General features: G+C 39.4%; 2 protein-coding genes across 16 annotated transcripts in view; both read left to right on the top strand.

Moving 5' to 3' along the window:
* gab1 (GRB2-associated binding protein 1) overlaps positions 1-21,912 on the top strand; it is a 54,844-nt gene extending 32,932 nt beyond the window's left edge. For 5 of the 13 annotated variants that reach the window (XM_039796572.1, XM_039796565.1, XM_039796628.1 and 2 more), the window contains 12 exons: positions 4,586-4,714; positions 5,396-5,561; positions 8,673-8,898; positions 9,070-9,162; positions 9,632-10,317; positions 12,021-12,115; positions 13,008-13,308; positions 15,723-15,815; positions 16,944-17,037; positions 17,678-17,801; positions 19,852-19,980; positions 20,077-21,912. In XM_039796572.1, coding sequence (XP_039652506.1) covers positions 4,586-4,714; positions 5,396-5,561; positions 8,673-8,898; positions 9,070-9,162; positions 9,632-10,317; positions 12,021-12,115; positions 13,008-13,308; positions 15,723-15,815; positions 16,944-17,037; positions 17,678-17,801; positions 19,852-19,980; positions 20,077-20,235 — 2,295 coding nt within the window. In that variant the 3' untranslated portion in view covers positions 20,236-21,912. Of the gene's footprint in view, positions 1-4,585; positions 4,715-5,395; positions 5,562-8,672; positions 8,899-9,069; positions 9,163-9,631; positions 10,318-12,020; positions 12,116-13,007; positions 13,309-15,722; positions 15,816-16,943; positions 17,038-17,677; positions 17,802-18,797; positions 18,874-19,851; positions 19,981-20,076 lie in introns of those variants that run through there. The other 8 variants (XM_039796614.1, XM_039796594.1, XM_039796659.1 and 5 more) reach the window with 6 other exon arrangements.
* Positions 21,913-23,155: 1,243 nt separating this feature from the next.
* Positions 23,156-26,381, top strand: part of inpp4b (inositol polyphosphate-4-phosphatase type II B) — a 285,453-nt gene continuing 282,227 nt past the window's right edge. For 2 of the 3 annotated variants that reach the window (XM_039815294.1, XM_039815285.1), the window contains exon 1: positions 23,163-23,300. The gene's annotated coding sequence lies outside the window, so the exon portion shown is untranslated. Of the gene's footprint in view, positions 23,301-26,381 lie in introns of all 3 variants that reach the window. The other variant, XM_039815268.1, reaches the window with a different exon arrangement.

Below are 26,381 nucleotides of genomic sequence, written 5' to 3'. Positions count from 1 at the left end.
AATTCAGAGGGATTTAAAGGCAAGATGATTACTTGTAGCGGTCCGTCCTTGTATCCAACATAAGTAAACCAAAGTGAAACAAATACTGAAATAAATGAGTCTCTATAAGTCTGTTTCCTCAGCTGAACTGTAGACTTTTACATTCAGACCCATTCGCACATTAGGAAAATACTGTGTTGCCTCACTAAAAGTGCCTGTTCTCCCACTCTACTGTCGGTCCTAATGCTCTTGCAAAAAAAAAGAAGAAAAAGAACACTTCAGGCTACAGTGCATATCACTAATACACTTAAAATCTGCCCACACTGGTTCAAAAATATGGTGGGAGGTAGAGGAGAAATCTAATTACTGACCAGCTGCATGCAAACGTGGATTTTACAGTAACTGGGTTATTGCACTGCATGTAAATGTGTTCTCTGACTTCCTGCCTTAACCTGATTTCGTCCACTTACCCGATGTCTTGTGCATATAAATGTAAGTATCTGGATGCATGTCAATGAAACACACCGCTTGCATCAGGTGAGAGTGGCTCTCTATATGTATGTAGATGTGTTGGCCTGGTCATCAGGGAAGTAAAGAATTGTGTTATGCTGTTTATTACTTTGGGTCGTTTTTTTTTTGTGGTATAAAACAGTGCAAGTGTGCATAATTGTGCATGAGGAAAGCTGTGTGAAAGTCCACAGATGGAGGAGAGATGCTCAAGCTACCACACAGCTTGTCATCCTAGAGCTACTACGGTCTGTAACCATGCTAATGTGGCAGCGCAGAAACAGTGGATCCAGATTCTCTTCAGGGCTGCTCCATTTTGAATCTCAGACCACTTCCTCTAACTGTGATTGACCCTTAATATCCTGTCACCTGTGGATTTACAATTTGATTTTTGAAACATTTTTTGTGAATTTCCATAGTTTATAACTTATTCTCAAATACTATGAGATGAATACATTTTGACTGTCCTGCTCCAGGAGTGAACAGCTGTTGAAACACCCTCTCTTCTGATATCTTTTTGATTATTTCCTTGATGTACTAATTTTGGCCCATTACATCTTTTATACTTCTTTTTTTTTGGGGCAGTCAATTTTATATATTTATCTTTTGTCTTGTCTTTGTTTTTTCTTGCTATATTTATCTTTTCTTTGTAGTACTCTCTATGATAATGGCTTCCTTTTTGCATACTTATGTGATTTATTTGCTTGATTAAATGTTTGCGATGTCCTATATTCAGAGTATTTTTTATACAACATTCTTTCTATTGTAGCCCCTATTTAATAGAGGCACATTTTATGATATATCCGTGTCATCAAGTGCTGCTCATGAAGTGATTATCAGTGATTAATTGTGCAGAGACTGCAGCCAGCTGTGTGATGTTTGTCAAGTCGATATCAAAGAGCAGGCCAGGCAATATATACAGTATTCACAAAGTCTCTGAGATCAAAACATTACAATATTCAATGTATTGGAAGGTATCAGTACATTGTGTGTATCTTGTATCTGTCTTCGCTCTGAGTTTTTTATTTTTTTTTATTTTTTTATGTGAGTGTTCTCCACTCTGTTTTGTTTTTTTATCTCTTAACTGCAAGTGCTTTTAAAATGAACTACTACTCAATGACCTGTTGAACAGTTTTGTTAAACAGGTCTCACTTGCCTCTGTCTTCAGCATGTACAACTTACCCAGTTGTCAACACTCACACCCTGGGTGGGCCTGGCCTCGCTGTAACCTAAGCTCTTGGTCCTTCTGTTCCCCACAGGGTAACTTGACCCAAGATTGCTTTGTCATTTGAGAGAGAGAGAGAGAGAGAGCGAGAGAGAGAGAGAGCGAGAGAGAGGTTCCTTCTCCACACCCACTGTCTTTGTCCGACCAACACATCACAGACACATCAGTGTTGTTTTTTTGCACATTCGCTTTAGCTTTTACAGTTCAATTTGGTATTTAAGTGGGCCTGCCTCAAAATATGTAGGTTTAATAAGTGTAAGCCTAATTTGGACTATGTGGGCGTGTTTCTGATTATATAATGCAGTCCTTTTGAACTACAATGTGTGTAACATGTCAGTGTAGGATGTGAATAGTGTTTTCCTATTAACAGTGTGTGTTTATTTAATAGTTTGTGTATTTGTCCATGTGATTCCTGTATGTTTTTGTGCTTGTAGTTTAAAATCCAGGTTTTTTTTTTTGGTCTGCTTGTTTCTTCATCATCCTGTTTGTAGAGGGAAAGGTATGATGCTCATCATGCTGTCTCAGTCAGGGGCTTGGCCCACTAACAAACGACACCCTGTGGATGGAAAAACAGCTAAAAGATAAAAAAAAAAAACCACACCCACAGCATTGTTAATACGGTCAAAATCTTACCCCAAACACCAACAAAGCTTTAGTTTGCATTCCTCACATTTTGTTGGTATGCTTCCTGATCCGTCTGATCTCAGTGGCGTTTGTTTGTGTACTGGATCTTGTCTATCATTAGGGGCCGAGCAGCGAAGCCTATTGTTTTTGTCTGTATTCTTCTTTTTCTTCTTCATCTTCTTCCTAAGAACTCCATGTTCCAATGCATGAAAACGCACCAAACTTTGTACACAAGTCCAGTCCTACGTCAAACTTAATCAGTGCAATATGTGTGCTAATTGTCCTGATGGTGGCGCTACAACAGCCATCTAAACTTCAAATATTCATAACAAATCAACCGTACATGCTACAACGTCGCAACCTACGTCAAACTGTAGCCCCGATAGAGAAGAAACTATAATCTGCTTTAACCCAGTAGCAATTTTGAAGTCACTCTACTTTTTGCAAAAACTGCAAAACTTCTGAAACCATACTCCTACCACATTTTTGTTTCAATTGACACCAAATTTGGGGAACTTCATCTCCAGAGAGTCCTCCACAAATTTACCGTCCAGATTTTTTATATATCAAAAATTGAGCCCACACTGTATCTATATATATATATATATATATATATATATATATATATATATATATATATATATATATATATATATATATATATATATATATAGATTTTTTTTTTTAATTATGTCCTCATCTACTGTGCACTTTGCAGTCAATGCAATATAGAGCATCTTTAATCATCAGTTTGACATGTATTGATCTTTGTTAAAATAAATTACAGGCATCTCTTTGTTGTCTTAACCAAGTACACATATTCTCAGAATTTTCTAATGAGAAATAAATGTTTTTTACAGTAGTTTAAAATTCAGCATTTTCATGCAAGCCTGCTCCTTGTCTACCAGGTGATGCGATGCCACTTGTGACATCACCCAGATAAAAGCTCCCTAAGATCATGGCGTCAAAGGTTCTGAGTTTGAGCCCCTGGTGTTGCAAGATGATCATACATATATCTAATCAGGCATTGTGCTGTGAACAGCTGCCCTGCAGATTTTAAATGTGTGTCTGCATTAACACACCTGATTCTGGTTAACAATTTCTGGAATTCAATTGATCATTTGATTATTTTTTTTGTACTGCACTATTTGCTTGGTGAAACTTGTACAATGTGTCCAACTGTCCATACGTACTTGCACTATAAGCAATAAAGGAAGTGAATCATTATTGGATGGCTCTCATATCTTCCAGCTAATGCTCAGACCAGTCTTGCTAGTATTTTGTGGAGAGCTTATTTTGAGCCCTAAAACAAAAACATTCAGCCTAAGTGCCATGCCTCAGCAAAATCAAGAGTTTAGGACCTTGAGTCTGCATTTAAATGAATCCCTGCTGGATATGTTCTCTAAATAAAACTACAAACACCATGAGGTGAAACACACAATCTTAAAACAGAACAGTGTCAATGTAGTGCCAAAATGAATCTGCTTCTGGCTTCGTATTTATTTTTGAAGGTCTGAAAAGACTCACTGACCTTTATCTTTTAAACAATAACCTCCGATAAGACTGCTATGCATGATATGTAAACAAGTTCTTAAGCTGTATGGTTTGTCCTCTCACCCATCTCATGAGTAAAATAGCTCTATATTTTGAATTATAGTGACACAGGGGAAAGTTACAGTATATTATAATTCAATAATATATAAATCAATATATCAGTGATAATTATTCCAGATAAGACGGGATGCAAGTGGTGTCCACTTGACCATCTCCCTAATGTCTTTTACGGTAAATATTTGATTACTACTGTCCTTTTATCTATGTACAGAGAGTGAAGTCATGAATCTCAGCTGCTTATGTCTTTTCTTTCCATCTGCTATGCCTGAATTTAAACTTGTTTTGTGGTGCCTTTTTCGCACAGAAAACAAATGCCATTTAAAAGGAAATACCCAACTGCCTGTTTCTTTTTATAGATTTGGTTATTCGCCCCAGTTAGGGTGCTAGACCAAACTATGTGCCTGTTGTTCTGGTTATCCCAGACATATTTCTGGCTGCGGGCCTCTTCCCTCTGGCCCTGAATATTCTTCAGTGAGGGCAGTGCAGCTGGTGGAGAATGCACACAGAGACACAAGCTATGCTAGGACATATTGGCTAAACTTGAAAAATAAAGCTTTTGGCTGGCCCGTGGTCAGTCAGGAATGGAGCAGTCATTGTGAGAACACACCAATAACCTTTGGCCTCATTTCTATGCAGGCATGGAAGAAGCGGTGGTTTGTTCTTCGCAGTGGGCGTCTGACAGGCGACCCAGACGTGTTGGAGTACTACAAGAATGACCATGCTAAGAAGCCCATCCGTGTGATTGATCTGAACTTGTGTGAGCAGGTATGATTCCTTATTACTATCAGCCTGAAAACTGAAAAGGCATGTTCCACATTTCTGAATATATGATTCATTCTTAATTTAAATTAAGTCCAATTTTAACTAATCCCAGTTTATGCCCCTCATGTAATCATGGTGTTGGGGACGTTTGCATTGCAAATTACTGGTAATAACATTTAAGCATTTAAGCAGCTTTTTTCCCTTAAAAATAAATAAAAGTCAAACTTTTGAAAATCTGACAAGTTGTGCTGCTAATATTTGAAAGTCCTCAACTTTGACTTTTATTTATTTTTGCAGAAAACTATGGCTTATATGTGTAACTTTAATGTAGTCATAAATGCAAAAGAGCACAAAATATAATCAGATAACTTGTTTTTAAGGCCAACAGTCTAAAATGCAATGATATTCAGTTTACTATCAAGTAATGCAAAGAGTGGGACTAAATTCCAACAACTGAGAAGCTGGAACTAGGGAATGTTTTGTACTTTTGCTTGAAAAATTACCTAAAAGATAAATCGCTTATCAAAACCGTTGCTTTTCTGCTGATCATCCAATCAAATCAGTGAACTAATTATTTCAGACAAACTACGTATCCAGCTTTCTCTTTGACTGGCTAACATTTAGTCATCTAGTTTTTCTTCACTGATGCCATATTAAACTAAGACGTGTTTGTTGCTGCTTCAGGTGGACGCTGGGCTGACGTTCAACAAGAAGGACTTGGAGCACAGCTTCATATTCGACATCAAAACCATTGACCGTGTCTTCTACCTGGTGGCTGACACCGAAGAAGAGATGAATAAGTGGGTTCGCTGCATCTGCGACATCTGTGGTTTTAACCCCACTGATGACGGTAAGGATTGGCATTAGATAATTAACCACACGTCACTGTTTTGCTAAAATGATAAAATATCCGTAACATCAGCTTAAAGACAGCAGTCTACAAAAAGACATGCAGGGTGTGCACTGTTGTTCAGAAGGAGGTGATGTCCATCCTCTGAAATCTGTCTACTGTTATAGCCAGCTGATATACTTGTACCAAGTTAAGTTGAAATATTTTACACCTAACCATTATGATAGTTACCAGCACTGTGTAGTATGTAAAAAAATAAATAAATAAATAAAAAAATAAAAAATAAAACTTAATTCACAGACTATTAAAAAAATGTAATATTATTGACCACACTTGTCACTCTACAGCAATGATTTAGTATTTTACAGTATACAGTATTGCTCTTGTCACGCACCAACACCTTCTATAATGTATGCACATAAATTGAGGAAAAGCTGAATTCCTGTGTAGCAGTAAGCAAGTATATCACCAGCATCAAACAAAACAACATTAGCTCACAAGCTGATTACTTTACCTTTGATTGGTCTCTCTTTTGATGCCACTGCTGTGTCTCTCACATATCTGCCTCTTTCTCTCTGAAGGAGTTGGGTGAACTAGCTGAATTGTGCCAGAAGGCCTCTATTCAGCATCGTTCTCAGCCGAGATCTAATGATCCATGTGTTGTGTTGTGTCGAGTATCACGTTACCCTTGTTCCCAATGCTGTATAATCAAAGCCTGTCTGTCTCACCACCCGTCTTTCATTCTTTCCCTCTTCTCTGCTTCTCATTCTCTCTTGTTTGCAAACTCTTGTTCCCCTCTCTGTCTCTCTGTCTTTGAGCCTAATTGTAAGCTTCGCTATTTGCATCTCAGTCTTCTTTAGTTCCCCCCCCCACACACACACAGCTAAATCTGTAAGCATTTAAGTGTGAACTAATTCCCTGTGACATATCACGTCACCAAGAGTCTTTTATGTGAAGGATGTACTTTTCGAACCTGGCTACTGAGTAACTGATTATGCTGCTCCGAGGTCGTCTTTTCCACAGTATTGTGACTATGCCTCCACCTCTGTGCAACCCTGATAACAACATTCGTGGCACCCCTTCAACACAGTAATTGGAACTGGCTGTTAAAACCCTGATGTGCAAACAAACAGTTAGCCCATTCAAGGAGAAACTGGGTCTAAAGACAAATAACCTTGCAGATAGTCTTCCTCACAATTCTTAATACAAAAGAATGTCCTTGGCTCTCCCTTTTGCGCTCGCTTGCACTCCTCTGCGTGTGAGACCCAACTCCCAGTCTTCTGTCGTGTGTGGCCACGCTAGAGTGCTTCATGGCCAGATATTAGAGGAGAAAACATTAGGAGGGCCGGGGAACGAAGGCTCTGAGAGACAGTGTAGGAGGTATAGATGAGTATGAGCAGAGGGGATTTTCCCTTTTCCTGTATGAATCAGCACTTACAGCTTCAACAAACAAATGGTGGGGGAAAGGGGAAGAAGATAGCAGAAGAGGAATGAGGAGCAAATATAAATTGTGAAGAGAGAAGTTGACTTTTAAAGGAAGACAGAGAGGGGACCTTGTGTAAGAGAAATGTCAGTTATAGAAGAGAGTGGGAGGAGAACTGTGAAAAAGTACAAAGATATGGAATGAATACATAGATATATTTCCAAAGCATACGCATCAGCCATCTTGGCTCGAAGTGCAGTGCAAAAATCTGCTCGAGCACAAGTGTTTGAAAAGGATTCTGATATTTGTGTGACAAAGCAGAGACCTTGAGGAAATGCTGTCTGATAAAAGAGTGTGTGGGATTCCGTATTCAGACTGTTTTTGAGCAAGTGAAGCTTTTAAGTGGGTTTCATGCATGAATGTGTTGGACGTGAAAAAAAGGATGAAAATGCTAATTCACAATGGTGGTTTTTGGACGAATATGCTTCAACTTGGTATTAGCTGTCGGTGCCAGTGTCACACGCATATCGCACATATATCATGTCCTTCCCCTCAAGCTGGACAGTGTGCCGTATTTGAACAGGTTTGATTTCCCCCAGGAAATCCACCTAAGTGAGGAAGTGAGGTTATAGATTCTTGTGGCTCGTTGGATCTGTTAAGAAGGGCAACCCATGTTTAGCTGCAGGCTAACAGCTTTGATTTGGGTTTGAGCTATTCTAAAGAGATATCTGAGATCTGAGTGAGTTGACACACATCAGCCACTCAGGTTCAGATATTATAGAGATGTAAAGTTGATGTAGTGTCAGTCTGGTGACTGTAGACGGTTATGTTGGAATTGGGTTGCTAGGAAACAGCTTGGGTCCAAGTTTACTCAGCCAGAGTTGACATTGGCAAACACAGCTTACTGTTTACTTTTCTGCCTAATATCATCAGTCACCAACATCACCTGCACTGTCTCAATGGGCTTTACAGATCCACAGTTGGAGCAAGCCAGACTTCCTTGGATGATTCAGTAGGCCAGCCATAGGTTAACAAAACACAACAATGTGGTTATAATCCAACGTTACGCTGGTAATTGGACCAATGCAAATGTAGACACTTTAGTTCAAGGTGTAAGTTTTAAAAAGAAATAGTTCCAGTAAAATAAGTCTGATATGTCCACTGTATTTAATGAAATGCATAAATCCAGAGGAATAAGTCCAGCTAAAGTGAATGAAGGCACTGATGGATCCTTCAAACTCACATCAGTCTGATGCTTTACATAAAGTCTGGCTGGTGATATTCTAATGTGTGCCATGTTACTGCCCTGATTAATGACACCAAAGCCACTGAACACTTGTGTAAGCCTGCGTAAGTCATTCCCTGACATCTGTTGAGCCGAGCCTGACAGTTCTCGATGGCATCTCCTCTTTTGTCATCAATTAAGCCACTTGATCACAGTCCAAACAATAATGTAACTCATTCATTATATGGCCTTTTGTTGTGTGAATGTTGAGGCGTCATTTCATAAAAGTGTATTAGATCTTCTGTTGTTGGTGGAGGTGATAATTAATTCGGTGACAGCGGTCCACCTCCTCTGTAGTCATCTGTGGAAAACCCTTTATTGTATAGATTGATATACTTAAGGAAATAACAGATAAACAGTCTCCAGAGAAGTTAACCCCTGCCTTCTCATTTCTCTCCTGCAGAAGCGGCAAAAGCTGCTCACCAGTCAGCCATCGGGGGCCTGGTGGTGGACACCCCACCACACCCAGCACTGGGCCATATTGTCGGTCCACCAGCGATGCTGTCCAGTGTGCCCCCTCCATACCAGCCGGTCAGAGTGCGTCACCTGGACTCTCAGTCCAGTTCAGATGAGCCCCAGGATTACCTATGGCTGGTCAACTGTGAGAGCAAAAAGCCTGAACCCAACAGGTGAGTTGGTTTGTTCCCATATGTACAAGTCTCTGTATTCACTTTGCTGGAGTGCTACACTGTGACATAAGCTTCTCTCTGTATATTTTTTTCCAACCCATTTATTCTTTTTGTACATTTCATCTGTACTGCCACTCTCGTTCCTTGTCTCTGCTGTGTGGCGTCGTGTAGCTCAGTGCAGCTTCACTCTCCACTGGAGGGAGACCAGGAGTATTTGCTTCTGGAGGAGTGTGAGAGCAAGACTCTTCCTCCCCAGGCTAGTCTGTAAGTGGCCAGCTGGAACTGCCTGCCTGTGTGGAGTGCTACACTTGTATTACAAAAAAAAAAAAAAAACTACACAGATCAACAGAGACACACAAACACTTCATACACTATGCTTTAGATTAACGTGGATTCTGTGGATAACTTTTAGCGTTTTTGGAGTGTTTGTTTTGTAACTACCCCTCCTTGTAGTTTAGAACAGACTGGGTTGTGCTTTACCTAACACTATATTGATTTTGTCATTGCCTGCATTTACCCAACATCTACCAAGTCCTTAACTCGACCCAGAAAAGATATGCTAATATGGCTAAAGGTGCCAAAGGATTAGTGATATGTCTGTGTAACTTTATCTTCCTAACGATGGCTTGCAGACAGTGCTGTGAAGGCTTACCATAACTGAGTGGATTTCTTAGCTTCCCCTAAATCGTGGATATTCATCATCATCTTGTGTATATGTGTATTGTCTTCTTAGAGCCCACGCTGAGTGTTCCAAGTCTACCTCGTCAGAGACAGACCTGAATGACAACGTCCCCTCTCACCGCACGCCCACATCCGCCACCTCCTCAGCTAAACACACCTCCCACAACGGCTTCTTCCCACAGTACCCGGCGCCTGCCTCCGCCTCTTCCATCTACGACTCTCCTCCATCACACGGTGCCTCGCTCTCAACTGACGGCGGCCTTTACCACCTCCCTCGAAGCTACTCCCAGGACACTGTGCTGCTCCCAAAGTCAGCCTCTTCCCCTCCGGCCCATCCGGACAGCGGGGAAGGCTCTGAGCTCTATGTCTTCAACACGCCGTCACGGAAGCCCTCAATGGAGTCACAGATGCGTAACCTTTCCATCAGTTATGACATCCCACCTACACCTGGCGCAAACTGTACCTACCAGGTACCCCGCACTTTGTCAGTGTCGACAGGGGTAGGAGGCTCAGAGGGTGGGGGAGATGTAGTACCCCCTCCCAGACCACCCAAGCCTTCGCTCAGTTCCACCTCAGGACCTCCACCCCCCCCTGCTGAGCGCTCCCCTACGGACACCTATTGTGTGCCTCGCTCAGCATCAGAGACGGATGGAAACTACTGTGTGCCTACTAGTGCTGGGAATAAGGCTTTACGCAGCAACACTATTGGCACTGGGGACTGTTCGCGCCTCCGCAAAGGTTTGTGTCAGGGGGAGTTTTTCTTTTTTCTTTTGTTGTTGGAGTGGATGTTTCCAACGTGGTAATGATAGAAGCTTTAATAATATATGTATATGTTTTGTGTTGTGTGTATATGTGTGTGTGTGTGTGTGTGTGTGTGTGTATATATATGTGTATATATATATATATACATATACATACACATACACACATATATATATATATATATATATATATGTGTTTTATATATATATATATATATATACATACATATATATATATATATATGCATATATATATATATGTATATATATATATATATATATATATATGTGTTTGTGTGTGTGTGTGTGTGTGTGTGTGTGTGTGTGTGTGTGTGTGTGTGTGTGTGTGTGTGTGTCCTCACTTGTGGACCATTACGTGCCTTCTGTTGCATCACTGAAACCACAGATGGAGGGAGCCAGAGCAGCCTTCTTTGTTATACATTTACTGTACTACACCGTCACTAACCTTGGGAGCATTGGTGTTGTCCTCTAAATCTGACAACACAAGACAGCCATACATGTGATGTGTGTATAATGTGTTGAAGTAGGGATTTTACATGTCCATGTAATATACTAGCAATTTCTGTGCGCCATCATCACTTCACTGTATATCTAATCAAGAGAAGATTCTACAAAAATAGGACAAATCAGAGCCTGAGACGATATTCTGTGTACACGAGTTGTATGCCTTTTATAATAACAGTTTATTAAAATTAGAAAATAAAGTAAATCTTCTAATAAAATATTACATTTACAGCACCGATCTTAAATCGATCGTAAACATCATTTTGTAGGAAGGCTTAAAATGGATAGAACACAACTTTCTGACAAGAAGACAGAAGCTTCTGGATTAGGTATGGGCTCAACATAATATATTCTTCTACTTACTCCTCCCTCTTGTGGTGACAAATGTCATTACAGAAGTATTAGTGGCAAGATACGTGTTTACAAAAACCCAAGAGAGTCTGAAGTTTTTGGTGAAACTCCGTAGCCGTCTTATCTGTGCTAAACACTTGTAAAAGCTGTCAAACTGTCATTGCACAAATGGGACAACATGAGACTGGGTTGAAGGATTAATTTTTGCTCTGCATCATGATGACAAATAAATAGGCCGAGGTGTGCAGAGGTGTTAGGGTAACCAAAACAAAAATAGACTGCAAGGAACTATTGAATAGGTAAATTATTTGTACTGTAAAAAAAACACAGGATTTGATCTGACCGTGTAATTTTGCTTCTTTGGAGGCAGTTACATTATAACAAAGGAATTACATTTCTTATTGTAATTTTTCCCCGTCAGCTGTCTCATTTGCCTTACGAGATTTTCCTAGCACTGCTGTGGTTCTTGTGGTCGTATATGAAATGCATTAGCGAGTGCATCAGCGCCTAATGAGAATGCAAAAAACTATAGTAATGTGCTATACAGTAGAGCCATAACATACTGTATAGCTCTATCCCCCTGAATAAAATAGACATACAGTATTTTAATTAGTCCTGTATTGTGTGTATCGAATTATGCTATAGCATAAATGGGCTTGAAAGCTTTGATATGGGAAAATAATATGTGCAGTGCACTTTATTTACTGATAAAACCATTGAGTTTGAAATATCTACTCTGAAATGATGCCGTGTATTAAAATTATGTGTATATATTTGGTAATTTAATTTTTTTGTTTTTTGCAGATTTTGGATCCCAGGACTGCTATGACATTCCTAGATCATTCCCCTCTGATAAAAGCTGCTCATTTGACTTCAATGAAAGCTTCAACAGCTATTTTGTAAGTGTTGCTCCAAGTGTCATTGGTTTATAAATCGCAGTTCTGTAGAACACTGGTGTGCTTTCAAGTAGTGGCTGACTGCTTAAAGATAACTTCTCGTGTTGTGACCATGGATGTTTGATTTGACAACCTTGATTGTAATTGTTAATAGAGACTTAACATTTTTAAATGTGCACTGAGAAAAGGCAATTTTTCTGCTTACAGTAAAGTTGAGACTTTTCTCAGTTGTTCCTACAATACCCAGTACCCACTGCAAATGCTGCATTCCAATCTCTGTCCCACAACGCAGATTAGCATCATGGAGTAGAGATACAAAAAATCCTAGTGTGGCAGGGAAAGCCATCTACATAAATTTGTGGTATTCTGTTTTTCAATTGCTACCAGATAGGTCTTTTTGATTTATTTATTTTTGGAATCGTACAACGAGCACGATATTGTATGTACGTGAAATGCTCATTCAAAACAATGGCTACAGTCCTGTGTAATAGGGATTAGTCATTAAATTATGAATTGGCTACAGTTAGTCCCCAGGCCACTGCAGCAATGTTACTGTAGCAAAGAATATAGATCTCTTTAACATTAACGCTAATGTTCAAGGGCCTATGTTACCTGCTGCTGCTTCAATTCCTTTGAGTTCATCCTAAATGAATTAGCTGCCACAGCCTTTCAGAATTGTCTCAGCGCTTTTGCCAAAAACAGTATCCAATACAAAAATCGAGTGTGTGTACAGATGACTGCTCAGTGTTTACCGTGCTGGAGTGTTAGCACTGTTAGCATTATTTTGTAAAGATAATGTTGAACATCGTTAACTGTTCACCTGTGGCCTGAGGTATGTGTGCCTCTTCTTTTTTTTTTTTTTTGTGAACACACATCCATGTCTTGTCTCTCTCAGAAAAACAAAGGAATGATGCCAGTGGGCAGCCAGTCCACAGAAGAGGTAGACCAGAACTATGTACCCATGAGTGCCAATTCCCCGTCACACCATCACTCAGGCAGTTTGTCGGAGCCGATGCACGAACCGAACTATGTGCCCATGACCCCAAGCACCATGGAGTTCTCATCCCTGGGAAAGCAGGTCCCCCCACCCGCCCACATGGGCTTCCGCTCCAGTCCCAAGACCCCTCCTCGCAGGCCAATGCTCAGTGAATGCCAGCCCCCACCTGTGGACCGAAATCTTAAACCTGACCGCAAAGGTGAGAGGACAACGCATGTGCATGCACATGTAGCTGTGACTTGGTTCACATATATTCTGTAGGTTTTTCCAAGTTCTTTCTACGAGGTCGATATGTGCTGACGTGTATTGTTGCACTTAACGTTTTTCAGTATGCTCAGCATTCACTAATGCACCAACTGACCATGCTTTGTCTAACACTCAGCTGCTATTCTCACAGTGCTGGCTCATGGTCATAAAGCCACCTTCACAACATTTCATCATTTCAACCATTCTCAAAGCAGTCTTTCTTCAGCATACTTCAGATGCCATTGTGAAAATGTCTCCCTTGGTTCGTCTGGTGTAATAAATGTCATCTTCTTCTGCGCCTGTCCTTGACCAACTTATTTCACCTCTTGATAAATTAGTTTAGTGGCTGCTACATCCTCTTAAATCCAACACAGTAAGCGCCTTGTCAAAAGCACTTTTGTCCCGAGCTCAAGAGGCCTGTAGACAGTTTTGGAGGGGGGCTGGTCCCTGTGCCATGGAGTGACCGAAGCCCGGAGTGGTCACCTCCATCCCCTTTGTTCCCTTCATCTGAATGGAGCTCTTTGATGAAAGACCTAATAGCAAGGGGAATTACAATCCGGACAGATTGAAAGGCTGAGTAATGGGCAAAGAGGGAAAGAGAATTGGAAGGATGTCAGGGAGACAGGGGGTCATCACGTAAGCAAACCAAAAGCCAGGGCTGTTAATGTCACTGAAGTAAATAGGACGTGTTATGGAGTTTTACAGTTCCCAGTGGGGAATCCTCCTTTGCACCACTTGTGGCCTTTTTCTGTGACCTATGAGTCAGTCATCTCCAAATTTGGCATGCATCATCTCTGGACTGCCATGACTAAAATGACTTATGACTCCAAGTCATCTGGATGCTATACTGCAAGCCAACTAGTTTCAGGGCATTACTTACATTTCACAAAAAAAGCCATAACTGGAAATCTCCAGTGCTCATTAAATTTGGATGTAAATTGACAAACAGTGATTCTACACTGTCTAGAAAACTTGTGATTGTTTTGGCACAGGGGAGTACTCCTAATGCTTAAATTATGTATGTTAAATAATTTGTGTGATGCAGTGTATTGGACAAAGTTTATTCCAGAATATATAAACTCAAAGAAATCCTAGCTGCCAGTATTCAATTACATTTTTATCCTATAGGTATGGACCAGTATGGTCTCTTTTGTAGTCATCTTTAGTATTCTTTCTTGCTATCTATAGATCTATTCCATCCTTCATCACATCATCATATTTAACCGTTTTCAAGAAAGCTAAGAGACAGAAGTGAAACTACTATGTTTCCAGCAGTGTTGAACGGTGATGAACACTCCTGATTTGCCTTCCTTTTCTGATAGCATCTTGTTGAGACATTTTAATGTTCTGTAACACTCTTTGTTATGATTATTTGAAAAGGTGCTATACAAATATAGATTATTATTCTAGTTGAGAGCTAACCCTCAATAGCACTGCTCCCCGGTACAAAATGTAGTGTGCTCGGCTGCGCGGATGATAGATTTAAGCAACTTGGATCTGCTTGCTGCTGTATTTTGTATTCGAAACAGCACATAGGCCAGCATTAAGCACAGCAAACACAATCACTATTGACAATCACTGACTTAAGATATTTATTCTTAAAGAGAGTCTAGTAGAGAGTGTGGATAAATTGGATTAGGGTTAGTTAATTTTTCATCACATGCTCTTTTTTTTGGGGGATATTATTAATTTCTTTATTCACCATGAGCCATGCAACATTACTCTGTACTGTGGACTAATTCAACTCACTACCAGCTATGTTCATCTTCTGTGCGCTTCTCTCTCTGCTTTGGTTGTCTTAACCGTATGTTGTGAAGGCGTTGACATCTGTGGTCAAGGCCAGCAAACAGCTTTTACTTAATTACCACTAGGATATGTGATTTCACTGAAATGAATTTTCTTACTTTGAGATAGTTGCACATTTAGGTTTTTGCTCTTGTCAGCACTGCAGTAAATGTTGCGATCACTGTGTTAATGTAAAAGGAGCTACAGTTTGTGTCTCGTCATTAAGTTACTGCAGATTTGTATGTGCTCATCTCAACATGACATGGTTTTTTCTCAGTGTACTCTCAGTGCTTGTACACAGCTCGTCGTGCATGCACAGCTGTGATGTCAGTCTTTGTGTGGGAAGCTGGGTGCATGGAGTGAGGTGCATGTTGGGCAGTATGGGTCTGCTGTTGTCATGACAATCATCTCTTGATAACTGTGCTGCAGAAAAAGGTGATTGGGTGTACGTGAGGGTGTAGTTTTGTTGTTCAGCAAAGTCTCGTCTTCTGCTTTGCACGGCAGGTCAGCTGTTACAGTAGGGCTTAAATGTTGTGATCACCAAAACCTTTATAATAAGCAAAGTCTTCTTTCACCAATTAGGTCAGAGTCCTAAAATAATAAGAGCAAAAGGTGTCTGTTTAGAGCGAACCGACTCTCAAACCGTAGGTGAATTCCCGAGGGGACGACGCAAGGGTAGGTACTCCACACTGAACTGTCATTGTGTATCTGAAAACTTTCCATTCTTTGACCTGTCCACACTCTTCTTTATCTCGACTCTTTGCATGTTGTGTACTGTGGGATTCCTCTGGTTTATCGGGCCTGTTGGTTCTATAAGAGATAAACTGTGTGTGAACCAGACTCAATTAAACCGTACCTTTCTAATATTTGCTGTCTGTGATTAGCCCATCCATTCAGAGCTACCCAAATAGGTTTAAGAATATAACATGAGTGTCAGAGCTGTTGCATTAATCCAGTCTTATTATTTTAAATCCCAGCAGGAGGGGGGTGAGTGTGCACTTGATGCACAGGGGATTGCACTTGATGCAGTTTTGGAGTCACAACATGCCTCTAAGAATAAACTAGCACCTTACCTAAATATCCCCTCACTCTGATGGGACTACTTACATGCAGTCAACCAAATAACTTACTAACATTTCGTTCACCCAAACATTTCTTCTGGGGTTTTTGTTTAATATATTGTGCTTCCAAAACACACTTTCAGATGTAGCAGCCACAACAGAAATAATGTCACAAAACACTCCCATAGCTCCGGAAAGTAGCACATAGGTCTTCAGGAGGAAATTAAACAATGATATAATCTAATGAAAGAAAGAGACTTGGAGACATAGATGATCTCTCCTGCTTGTGTACATACAGTATGTATTGGCAGTGGCTACCTTCTTTATAAAGTATGTAGTTGATGGTGCCGAATATTATTTATTGATTCATTAATGATTATGTAATTTGTATAAAAAAAAAAGTTGCATTGCAAATAGCATTTTTAAATGTTTTTTTGAAGATGTTTGTATTTTTTAAGCACTTTTTGATGTATTTTTTAACTCTACTTTTCAGCTGTTTGTAATTGTTCTAAACAAGTACTGATACATTCAGATTCTTTTTTCAAAATATAAGCTTGATCACATTTGCATTCATCATGCAGTCATTTGTTCCAGTCTTGATCTGCATTGGAAAGAATTACATGAACACATTGGTTGATTGACTCCACATTTTATGCACGTTGCCTGTCGTTGACCTTTGTCAGCCTTACATACATGTAGCTTAAGGAAGTGGTGACTGATTGGTATGTGTACCTTGCTTCAGGAAGACCCGCTCCACTGGAGATCAAACCAGTGCCGGAATGGGAGGAGCCCTGTACGCCTGTACGCTCGCCTGTCACACGGTCATTCGCTCGGGAGTAAGTATCTATAATGATTTTCAGTATTTCTCATAGTTCTGCATTTTGCTAATAGCTAAGGGCTTGTTCACACTACTCTGCTTTTACTTTTTTTTTTTATATTTTTAGTTTCACTTCTTACTTCTTATTAGGAGGAGAGGAGTGCTTTTCAATGTTAAGAAAAATTTAACTTTTCAGAGGAGCACAAGGCACGGGACAAAAAAAAAATTTGTATACTTCATCTCCAGGTGACTAAAGCAGCTGATCTTGTTATGGAAACGGTGTGCATTGCCCTAACTGCTTGTTTTATTCCCCTTTTTTTGTTGTAAAAATCTTATTTGGTGTGAACATTCCCTTTTGTAGTGGATAAAATTAACTGAATAAGTAGGCACTAACACTTCATGCATTACTGTAGTCACCTTGTGACCAAAGTAGCACTGCTCATACAAACTGGTCTGGGATATGCCTCAGAGATACATTATACTGAATGCGGTTTGTTGTCTTATCTGGGACGAGGTCTAGTTCTGTGCTTTGTGCTGCAGGGACTCCCTTGGCTGCAATGGTTTATAGCTGTGGCCCTTATGTCTGTATCATATTCTGTGCTCACCAGAGACTGCATTTGTCTGGAAGTCGGTGTGTAAACATTGTGAATGCTGCTCAGTCTCTCTAGGTTTCCAATGCCAACGAGACCCCCGTCAGTGCATAGTACGGCCTCCAGCACTGACTCTGAGGACTGTGATGAGAATTATGTACCCATGGTCTCTAATATGTCCACAGATGAACCAGTATGTAACACACAACTATCCTCTGATATACGAAGTTGCATGATTCTATTTCTTCTATTTTTAAATCGCTGATAATCAAAGCAACAAAATGATGTGCTGACTGTCTAATTCAATTTTCATTGTGATGGGTTTTTTCAGGGTTTGTTGAAACCATTTTACGTCATTTTATATATATATATATATATATATATATATATATAAAATACACAATTGGCTAATATATAATGTCCAAAGACATAACAGATGCACCATAAATGCAGTAAAGAGTTTGTATGAGTCAGATAGGGTTGAACAATAATAGTTGTACAGAAAGTATTAGAAATGAGTTCTTGCTCCTCTACCCAAGGCATACATTAGTGTAGACAAATTACTGGTTGCTGCAGACGGACTCCTCGACACTTCAACTCTTTTCTTTGCAGTTTCCTCTTGTTTTGCCGCTCTGCTTCCTTTATTCTCTATTTTTGGTCTTTTGCTTTTCAGGTACTGTGTTCTTTGAAAAGAAAAAATGCTTGTTTTGTCAAATCAGTACCCTTACTGTAATTCAAAAGATCCAGTCTTGTATTGGGCTTTTTGTTTTGGGCATTGGTTAAAATGTAATCAAAATGAGGTGTATTTTGGTCATTCAGTAAAGCCTGTGGAAACGGGCACAATTGGCTAATGTACCCAGAATAATATTTGGTACATCAGCCATAGACTGATGGGATAACATTTCTGTCGTCTGGGATTCTTTCTCTTACAGTTTGGGTATTAGATGTATAATTTTCCTATTTTTCTTGCTAGAACAATTTAACTTTTTCCAACATTTGCTATGAAATTGTCTGCTGATTTCCTGTTTTTTTTCATCACTCGTGTTCATTTCTTTCTCCCTAGTTCCTTATTTCTTTGGCTTCACCAGGCTCTGGCTTCATCCATTTTCTTTTTCCTGCATTTTTGTTCTTGACCATCTGCTCTTTCTCTTTTGTTCCTTTGTCACGGCTTCCTTCTCACTCTGTGTAGAGAGGAGTCCTTCTACTGCACAGTCCCCATCACCCCTGTTAAGAGGGAGGTGGAGGAACTTGACAACGTAGAGGAGGTGAGCAGGGTTGCCAGGTTAGACATGCATGGCCTGCCCTGTCAGAACTCCAGAGGTTACCCGTTTCAAGTGTTATCATTAGATCAGATATTCAGCAAGTACATAGTGCATACTTTGCTGTGCTTTTATCGCTCCCCAACACCCGCTAGAAAATGTGGCTTGGATACACAGTTTGCAGTGATTCTTAGATCCCATCACTTTCCTTACAATTAGTATGTCCTAGTTTTATCACCATCCTAGTTGTAATAACTCCACCCCACTTGTAGTTACAAATTAACACTACCTATAGGTCCAACATGTACCTTAGTGTTGTCACAATACCAGAATTCTATCCATATCTTGAATTTGATGTAATCACAAAGTGATGTCACTGACCCAGTGCTTTGTTTCAGTATAAGAATTAAGGAAAAGCACCATAAACTAAACTATAATAAAAAAATAAAAAATAAAAAAACCTTTTCAGAATTCATATTTAAAATATGTAAAAATCTGAGTTGCTTTACAAAGTTATTTGTTTTTCATTGGATAGCTTTGAAGCAACTGGAGTTTTGGCATGTTGGATTGGTGGCCATTTTTGTTGGCTGTATCAGCAAAATTATGCATTAATGCTTCAGCGAACAAACTGGCAGTCTGGTGCCTGTTTGATCCAACAGGCTACATGAAAAGATGTTTACTGATTAAACAAATCTATTCTCATAATGAAACAATGATCAACTTCATCCAAGTAGTACGGTTATTCACTACTTGCCACACGAATGCTCTGAAGTTGGGGTTGAATGCAGTTTGGGCTCGCAGAACATACTTTGTGAAAGTACCAACTTTTTGGGAAATCAAATCAGCCAAATCTCTTGCAATCTTAGCAAACAAATGTTGGTTATTGTGACAATGCTAGATTGTATTAAATTATGAGCTGTTGTTTCACTGTCAATGCCTCAGTGTTCTTCGGTCAATAAAAACATCCTTTCCTGGCTTATGTAGAACATGAAGCTTGGTGCCCCCATGACTGCTGATGGTGGGAGCAGCCCTATGGTGAAGCCAAAGGGAGACAAACAGGTGGAGTACCTGGATTTGGATCTTGACCCCGGCAAGTCTACCCCACCTAGGAAGGTAAGAATTGATCAGCCCCCACATTCTGAGCCATGTGTTCACAAGTCAGTTTACAGGATCTTTAAGACCGACCTTTTGTATGTTTTCGCTCTCCAGATAAAAAGCAATGGGACTGGAATGGCAGTGTCAGATGAGCGTGTTGACTATGTGGTTGTGGACCAACAACGGACACAAGCCCTTAAGAGCACCCGGGAGGCCTGGAACGATGGCCGCCAATCCACAGAGACAGACACCCTTTCCAAAGGACCCAAGTGACCCTGTTGTCCCAACCGACATCCCACCCTCCAAACTGCCAAACCATCGGGCTTTTTACACTAGTGTAGGCTCTGGTTTGTGCTTTGGGACAGTCCAGCTGTCAAGTTCCACCTCAGCAAGATCCTTAATGTTTAGGGCCAGTGGAGCTTCGTAGCCATCTGTGTTTAGTTTACGCTGCTGTCAGGTCTAGGGCAGCACTGTGTGTACAGTTGTAAGGAAGGTGTGTGAGCCAGGAATAAGCTGCATGCAGTATGAAAGCAGGTGGAATGACTGGACTAGTCTTTGGGGTTTGACTTAAGCAGACTCATGAAACTTTGAACATTCACTGCCTCCTATATTGGATTACAGTTTTTTTTTTTTCACCTTTCAATGGCCGGTGGGCTGATCCACAGTTAACATTTCCTTAAATTATAATGCTATTTGTTATTTTGGAGTGTAAGTGAAATCACTTGATAACATGATGTCAATACTTTATCAGTGCAACACTCTACTACTTAGAATAGCTGGTTAACAGTGTTGATTTTTCAGTATCTTCTGTTTGAGCGGAGTGAAGTTTCCTTGGGCACTGGTCACAGGTCAGTTTTACAATTTTTTCGCCGAGTTGGTTTGAATTGCTGAAACTCACCCTGATCTGTGTCTGAGGCAAACTTCAAACCTGATCCCCAAGATAACCCAGTACGACAGAATTTAATAGTTTTTATTACTTTATTCTTTCAATGCAAAGGCAGTTGAACTTGTTCATTTTACATGTAACCAAATGCTCAATGCAAGGTTTAATCCACTGAACATGATTTGATTTCCATTTACTTTGTACATGGAGATGCTTCAATCTGTTATAATGGAAGTGCAAAGACTGTACAAAAGTGTTATGTATATAAACACGAAAAGTGTCCTTTATTTGTATGGAATATCCAGCGTGTTTGACTCGAAGGTATGTGGATTCTGCAGGGTAGAATCCGGTACCTGTCTTAGGTGGTATCAGGACTTGTGATTAATGAATGAATTACTGTGAGTTTTTAAAAGAACGTGACAGGTTTTCTATAAGTTATACAAAGGTATCAAACTTAGGCTAGAGAGAGAAAATCAGGTACTAATAATACAACTATCCATTTCTAATTTATTTTTCAAGTTATTTCATCAGGTGGATGTTGTGTCCCCTTTTAGCTCAGTATTCTTGATTTATATGGAGGAACATTTGCTAAGGTCTATTAAAATGCTTAGTTTGACAAGCGCCGGTCAATTATTTTCACAAGTTCTTTGATATTCCTCATTTCTCTCTCATCTTAGGTTTAATTTATTTCAAATTGAACTGGCATACAGTTTTGGGAAATTGACTGCCTCATGTAGTCAACTTGATACATTTTTTATAGACAGTGAAAATGTCTTTATGTCTGAATAAGTCTGTGCTTTACTAACCTGTGAACTCTCACTCAGAAATCCCAAGCATGTGCTATCACAAGATAAAATCATTGCTGTACATATTTTGCCATCAATTAGATTAACATGTATCATTTGAAAAATGTGCCTACTAAGTCATCTTCATTCTACTTCACTCTTTCTTCATTGCAGTCTCTTTGTGATACGGATTGCAAGGCTGATGATGCTTTATCTTTTTTTAATGAATCTCGACAGAAAATGTAAATTTTAAAAGTGGACTAAATAAAATCCATCCTCTTATGCATGTGTTGTCATTTTTCAATAGGATTTCCATTATGATGAGGGAATCAAACTGGAAAAGAGAAGTTGGGGAAATTAAATGGGAAGTAAAAATTCCAGTGTTGAAGTAAGATTATGTCCCATGCATGATGAGTGTTATTTGTTTCAGTTTTTCTTTTCTTTCTTTTTAATCACATTCGGATTGAAAGATTGATAGTTAAACAAGCTTGCAGGCGTGTCTTTTAATTCCTAGATTCTGTCAAGTGCAAAGTTTTAATGGACAACTAAATAATGAATATGATTTTTTTTAACTAAATTGTCTAGGCGTTCTGAGCAATTATAGCCTGCAGGTATGATCTTATCATCAGAATACTTGTAGATCAAACAACCATGTACATGTCTTCAATCTCCTAATAAGTAAGTAAACTGAAGATATCCAGAGTTTGTGCATTTCTGGTTTCCCTTTAGACTTATATCTGGCTTGAACTAAAGTAGCCTACTCTGACAGCTGAGAAATAAATATTTTTAACTGTCTCCCTAAACTACGTTTGTGACTTCTTAAACCAAACAAAGATGGCAGCATGGAAGCGATCCATGATCTTTTTGGACATGGCCAAACACTAAACAGATATGATTATGATATAATATGAAATCTAAAATTCAGGAAAATTAGATTAATATAGTTGTAAATGTAATTCAGGTAGATATAGTTATTATATAATTATGAAAAACTTTGGTATGGCATTTTTCCATTAACTTTATTGTGTAAATCTCACTTACAAAATGCGACAAAAACATAAATTATGAAACAGTTCGGCATCATACTAAGATAACAAGACTGGCTTGTCTTCATTCTCATTAAGGTGATACCTTCTTATTTAATCAGGACATAAGATAAAAGTACTATAGTAACATATCAAGAAAATTAAACAATTAAATAAAAACAAGCATAGTAAAAACGTAAAATAAAAATAAATTAAACCTAACTGAAAGGTAGGCAATACCATTACATTTCTTCTACCATATGAACTATACCACACTTTGCTTATTATTTATAATTTGTATAAACTCAAAATATGTCCTGAATTCAATACTGAAAGGTTCAAATGCACGACGAGATTTAGACAATTTATCTTTGTGGATGTGAAATGTTCCCAGTAGAATTTAATAAATTGACAATCCGCTGTAAATTTGGTAAGGCATGATACAAGATTATATACTGTCTATGTACAAGATAAGCAAGGAGTTTCACTTCCGGTCGCCATTTTTGTTTAATACGCCATTAACAATTAAGGCTAACTCGTTACTTCCAGAGCGGGTTTAAATTCTTCAAAGTTGTTGTTGATGCAGCAACGGTTTTTTTGTGTTCCACTTGCATGGAAGAATCTGGAAAAGTCTTCAAAACAGCAGTAAGTGTTGTTAACACATTTTGACGTGTTGGCTTAGCCTTAACGTTATCTCATTGAGAAAAGGCATAGCCTAGCATTAGCTTAACTCCTTCACACAAATTTAAGTTGGCAAACGTTAATATAGAAGTATCAAATATAAAACAGAGACACAAACAGAACCGCCATCATCCTCATATTTTATAGGTTTGGTTATTAAGGTTAAGGGCTGAGGTTAACAGAGCAAGGTGGCAAACGACTAGGCCTACTACATTAGTTGACCATTACTAGTTCGACAAAATGATCTTAACAAAAAAATTTACTTTGATTTATTTTTTCAAATTACAGATTAATTTACAATTTTAAGAAAAGCTATAGGCCTACATATTAATTTGACATTCTCTATTCAATTACCAGTATGCGTACCAGAGACCTATCCTCAGAGGTGGGTAGTAACGAGTTATTATTTACTCCGTTACATTTACTTGAGTAAGTTTTTGAAAAAATTATACTTCCAGGAGTAGTTTTAAATCACTATACTTTTTACTTTTACTTGAGTAGATTTGTGAAGAAGAAACTGTACTCTTACTCAGCTACATTGGGCTACAATGAGCTCGTTACTTTTCTTTTTACCTCTTTGGTATTCTACGCGTCATTGTTTTTATCTCCCCCCCCTGCGTACGCCTCATTTTAATAGGCTCGTTCGAGATGAACTGCACCTCGCCTGTAAAGTAGACGAGAGCAGGCGGCAGCAGACGGGGGCGGTGACAAAAGTCCGCTCTCAAGTCGGACAGTTTTCCAGCTGACTCCAGCAGCCTTCAGGCTGAACAGGAAGTGACACATACACAACACTGTGGTCCGTTCGGGTCCGATTCCGATTTAATAAAATTTTATCAGACCCATATATCAGCTCCTAGACAATCTCCAGTTGATTTTATTATGACAGAGTAGCTGTCAAAATTCTCTACATGTGATCTGTTGCTGATTTTAATTACCAACAGACTGTACGTGATCCGTAATCTGAACAGATTTAGTCTCTCTGACTTCTAAACGTAACTATCAGCCACACAACATGTGTTCTGTACAGATTAAGCCTTTAAATCAGACAAATAGCAGTTAAAATCCCTCCGATTCAAAATCAATAAAAAGTTTATATAAAACGTCATCATGCTAAGTCGATTCTGAACCAATCAGCTGTTTGATCAGCTGAGAGGCCGGCGTTTCCCAGCATGCACTGGGTCCGCCTGCGTCCGCCTGGCTCTTGCAGTTGGTGAAAAGCAACTGCGCTACCTGCGTCTCAGAACTGCGGCCGCCTTGGTCTCGTGAGATTGTTGCCCACGTGTGCATGACGTCAGAGGAAGTCGGGATCAAGTCGGACACAAATGTAACCGGCATGCATTGGGCGCCGATCGCCGGTGATCGATTCTGCGCAGATCTGGCTCATCTCGAACGAGCCTAATGTTTTATTTTGACAGAGAGAGAGACTTCCGCTAAGGGAATGTTAACAGGGTTGTCGGTCTCTAAATGTTTTTTGTATGAGCGCATCTCTCTCTCTCTCTCTCTCTCTCTCTCTCTCTGTCTAATCGACGCTCCGCCTGATCTTCTAAGAGTGGTGACGCCGTTATCAATCGAGTATTGATTGATCAGTAGGCGGTTGATCTCTGATCTCCAACATAACCTGCTCCCGACCAGGTTAGGCGCCCAGCATGAGTTACCACAGCGATTGAACCCGGTAACAAGTGATCCACCTTTGTGATACAGAAAACCAAATCTTGCTTCGTAGTACAGGCCTCTGGCCTCATATTGAAAGCATGTTTACCTTAGTAAAAGTGCCAAACAGCAGCTCCATTACCTTGTTCTAGTTCTGCCTGCAGAGCCTGGTAAAAAAAAGTTACTTACAAAGTTACTTGTGCTTATTTATTTTTTATGTATATTAATTATTAAGTATTTGAATTTACCTGAATTATTTGAATTTAAGCTATTTTGTAATTAATTAATTAAAATTGTATTTTATTGATTGGATGAACTAGGCTATAATTTGCCTAAAGATGATTATTTTGTATTTTTGTCCGTCTGATTGAATGTTTGTGTTAAAAATAAATCAGAAGTTACTCAACAGTTACTCAGTACTTGAGTAGTTTTTTCACCAAGTACTTTTTTACTCTTACTCAAGTAATTATTTGGATGACTACTTTTTACTTTTACTTGAGTCATATTATTCTGAAGTAACCGTACTTTTACTTGAGTACAATTTTTGGCTGCTCTACCCACCTCTGCCTATCCTAAATCCCACCACAGTGAAAGGACAATATCTGAAAACTTGAGCTTGAAAGACAATTTTTGACTTTGGAAACGGCACCTTCATTACAACAAAGGAAACCCCTATAAAGGAAGGTGGTTAAAAGCCTCAGAAACACCGTATGTTGGACTTTGTGTTAACATTTCTTTTGTCAGATATCTGGAACGTTGTTTTCACAGTAAACTTTGCAGGTATGTAAAATATACACTGCTAAAGTGTCAAAGGAACTATCGAACTAAAGTAGTTTTCATCCAAGTTGCATTGAATCCGCTTAGCTTCACTATTTCTAGTTTTGCTACAGTTCTGTACTGTACTGCTATATGAAGCTCATTGTCATGGGAGAGACTTGAATCTTGCCAAGGGTCCAAAGGCCAGAATAGCAATTTAAAGCATGGTTTCAGCTTGCACAGGAACCCACATCTCTGTAATGTCCTGGTTGTAGTTTTAATTAGCTGACCACTAGATGGAGCTGTTGTTTGAAGAACTATATGGCTCTCCTTTGCCCACACCCTCAGTGCAGTCACTTCTCTTGACATTCCTCTGTCTGAGGCTCTGCAGTGCAGCCTAAATTAAATTAACAATTTCTTTACCATTAACTGAACAGGCCGAAGTGCGTATCCGCTGGGTTACTGCAATGAGGCAATGGACCACAAAGGCACTTGAAATCTATGCTTTACAGGGTTTCTTCAAAGGGCCACCACAGGGGTAATTTGGGGTTGAAAAATTGTATTCCCTTCTCATTTACACTCGGGTACACGCAGTTTATTTTTTATAAGCGCTAACCAAGGCTCAACACTCCCCTAATT

The sequence above is a fragment of the Perca fluviatilis genome, chromosome 1 (genome assembly GCF_010015445.1).
Source record: "Perca fluviatilis chromosome 1, GENO_Pfluv_1.0, whole genome shotgun sequence".
NCBI lineage: Eukaryota > Metazoa > Chordata > Actinopteri > Perciformes > Percidae > Perca > Perca fluviatilis.
The sequence above is the reverse complement of the archived record's forward strand: the minus strand, read 5'-3'. Positions and strand labels throughout refer to the sequence as shown.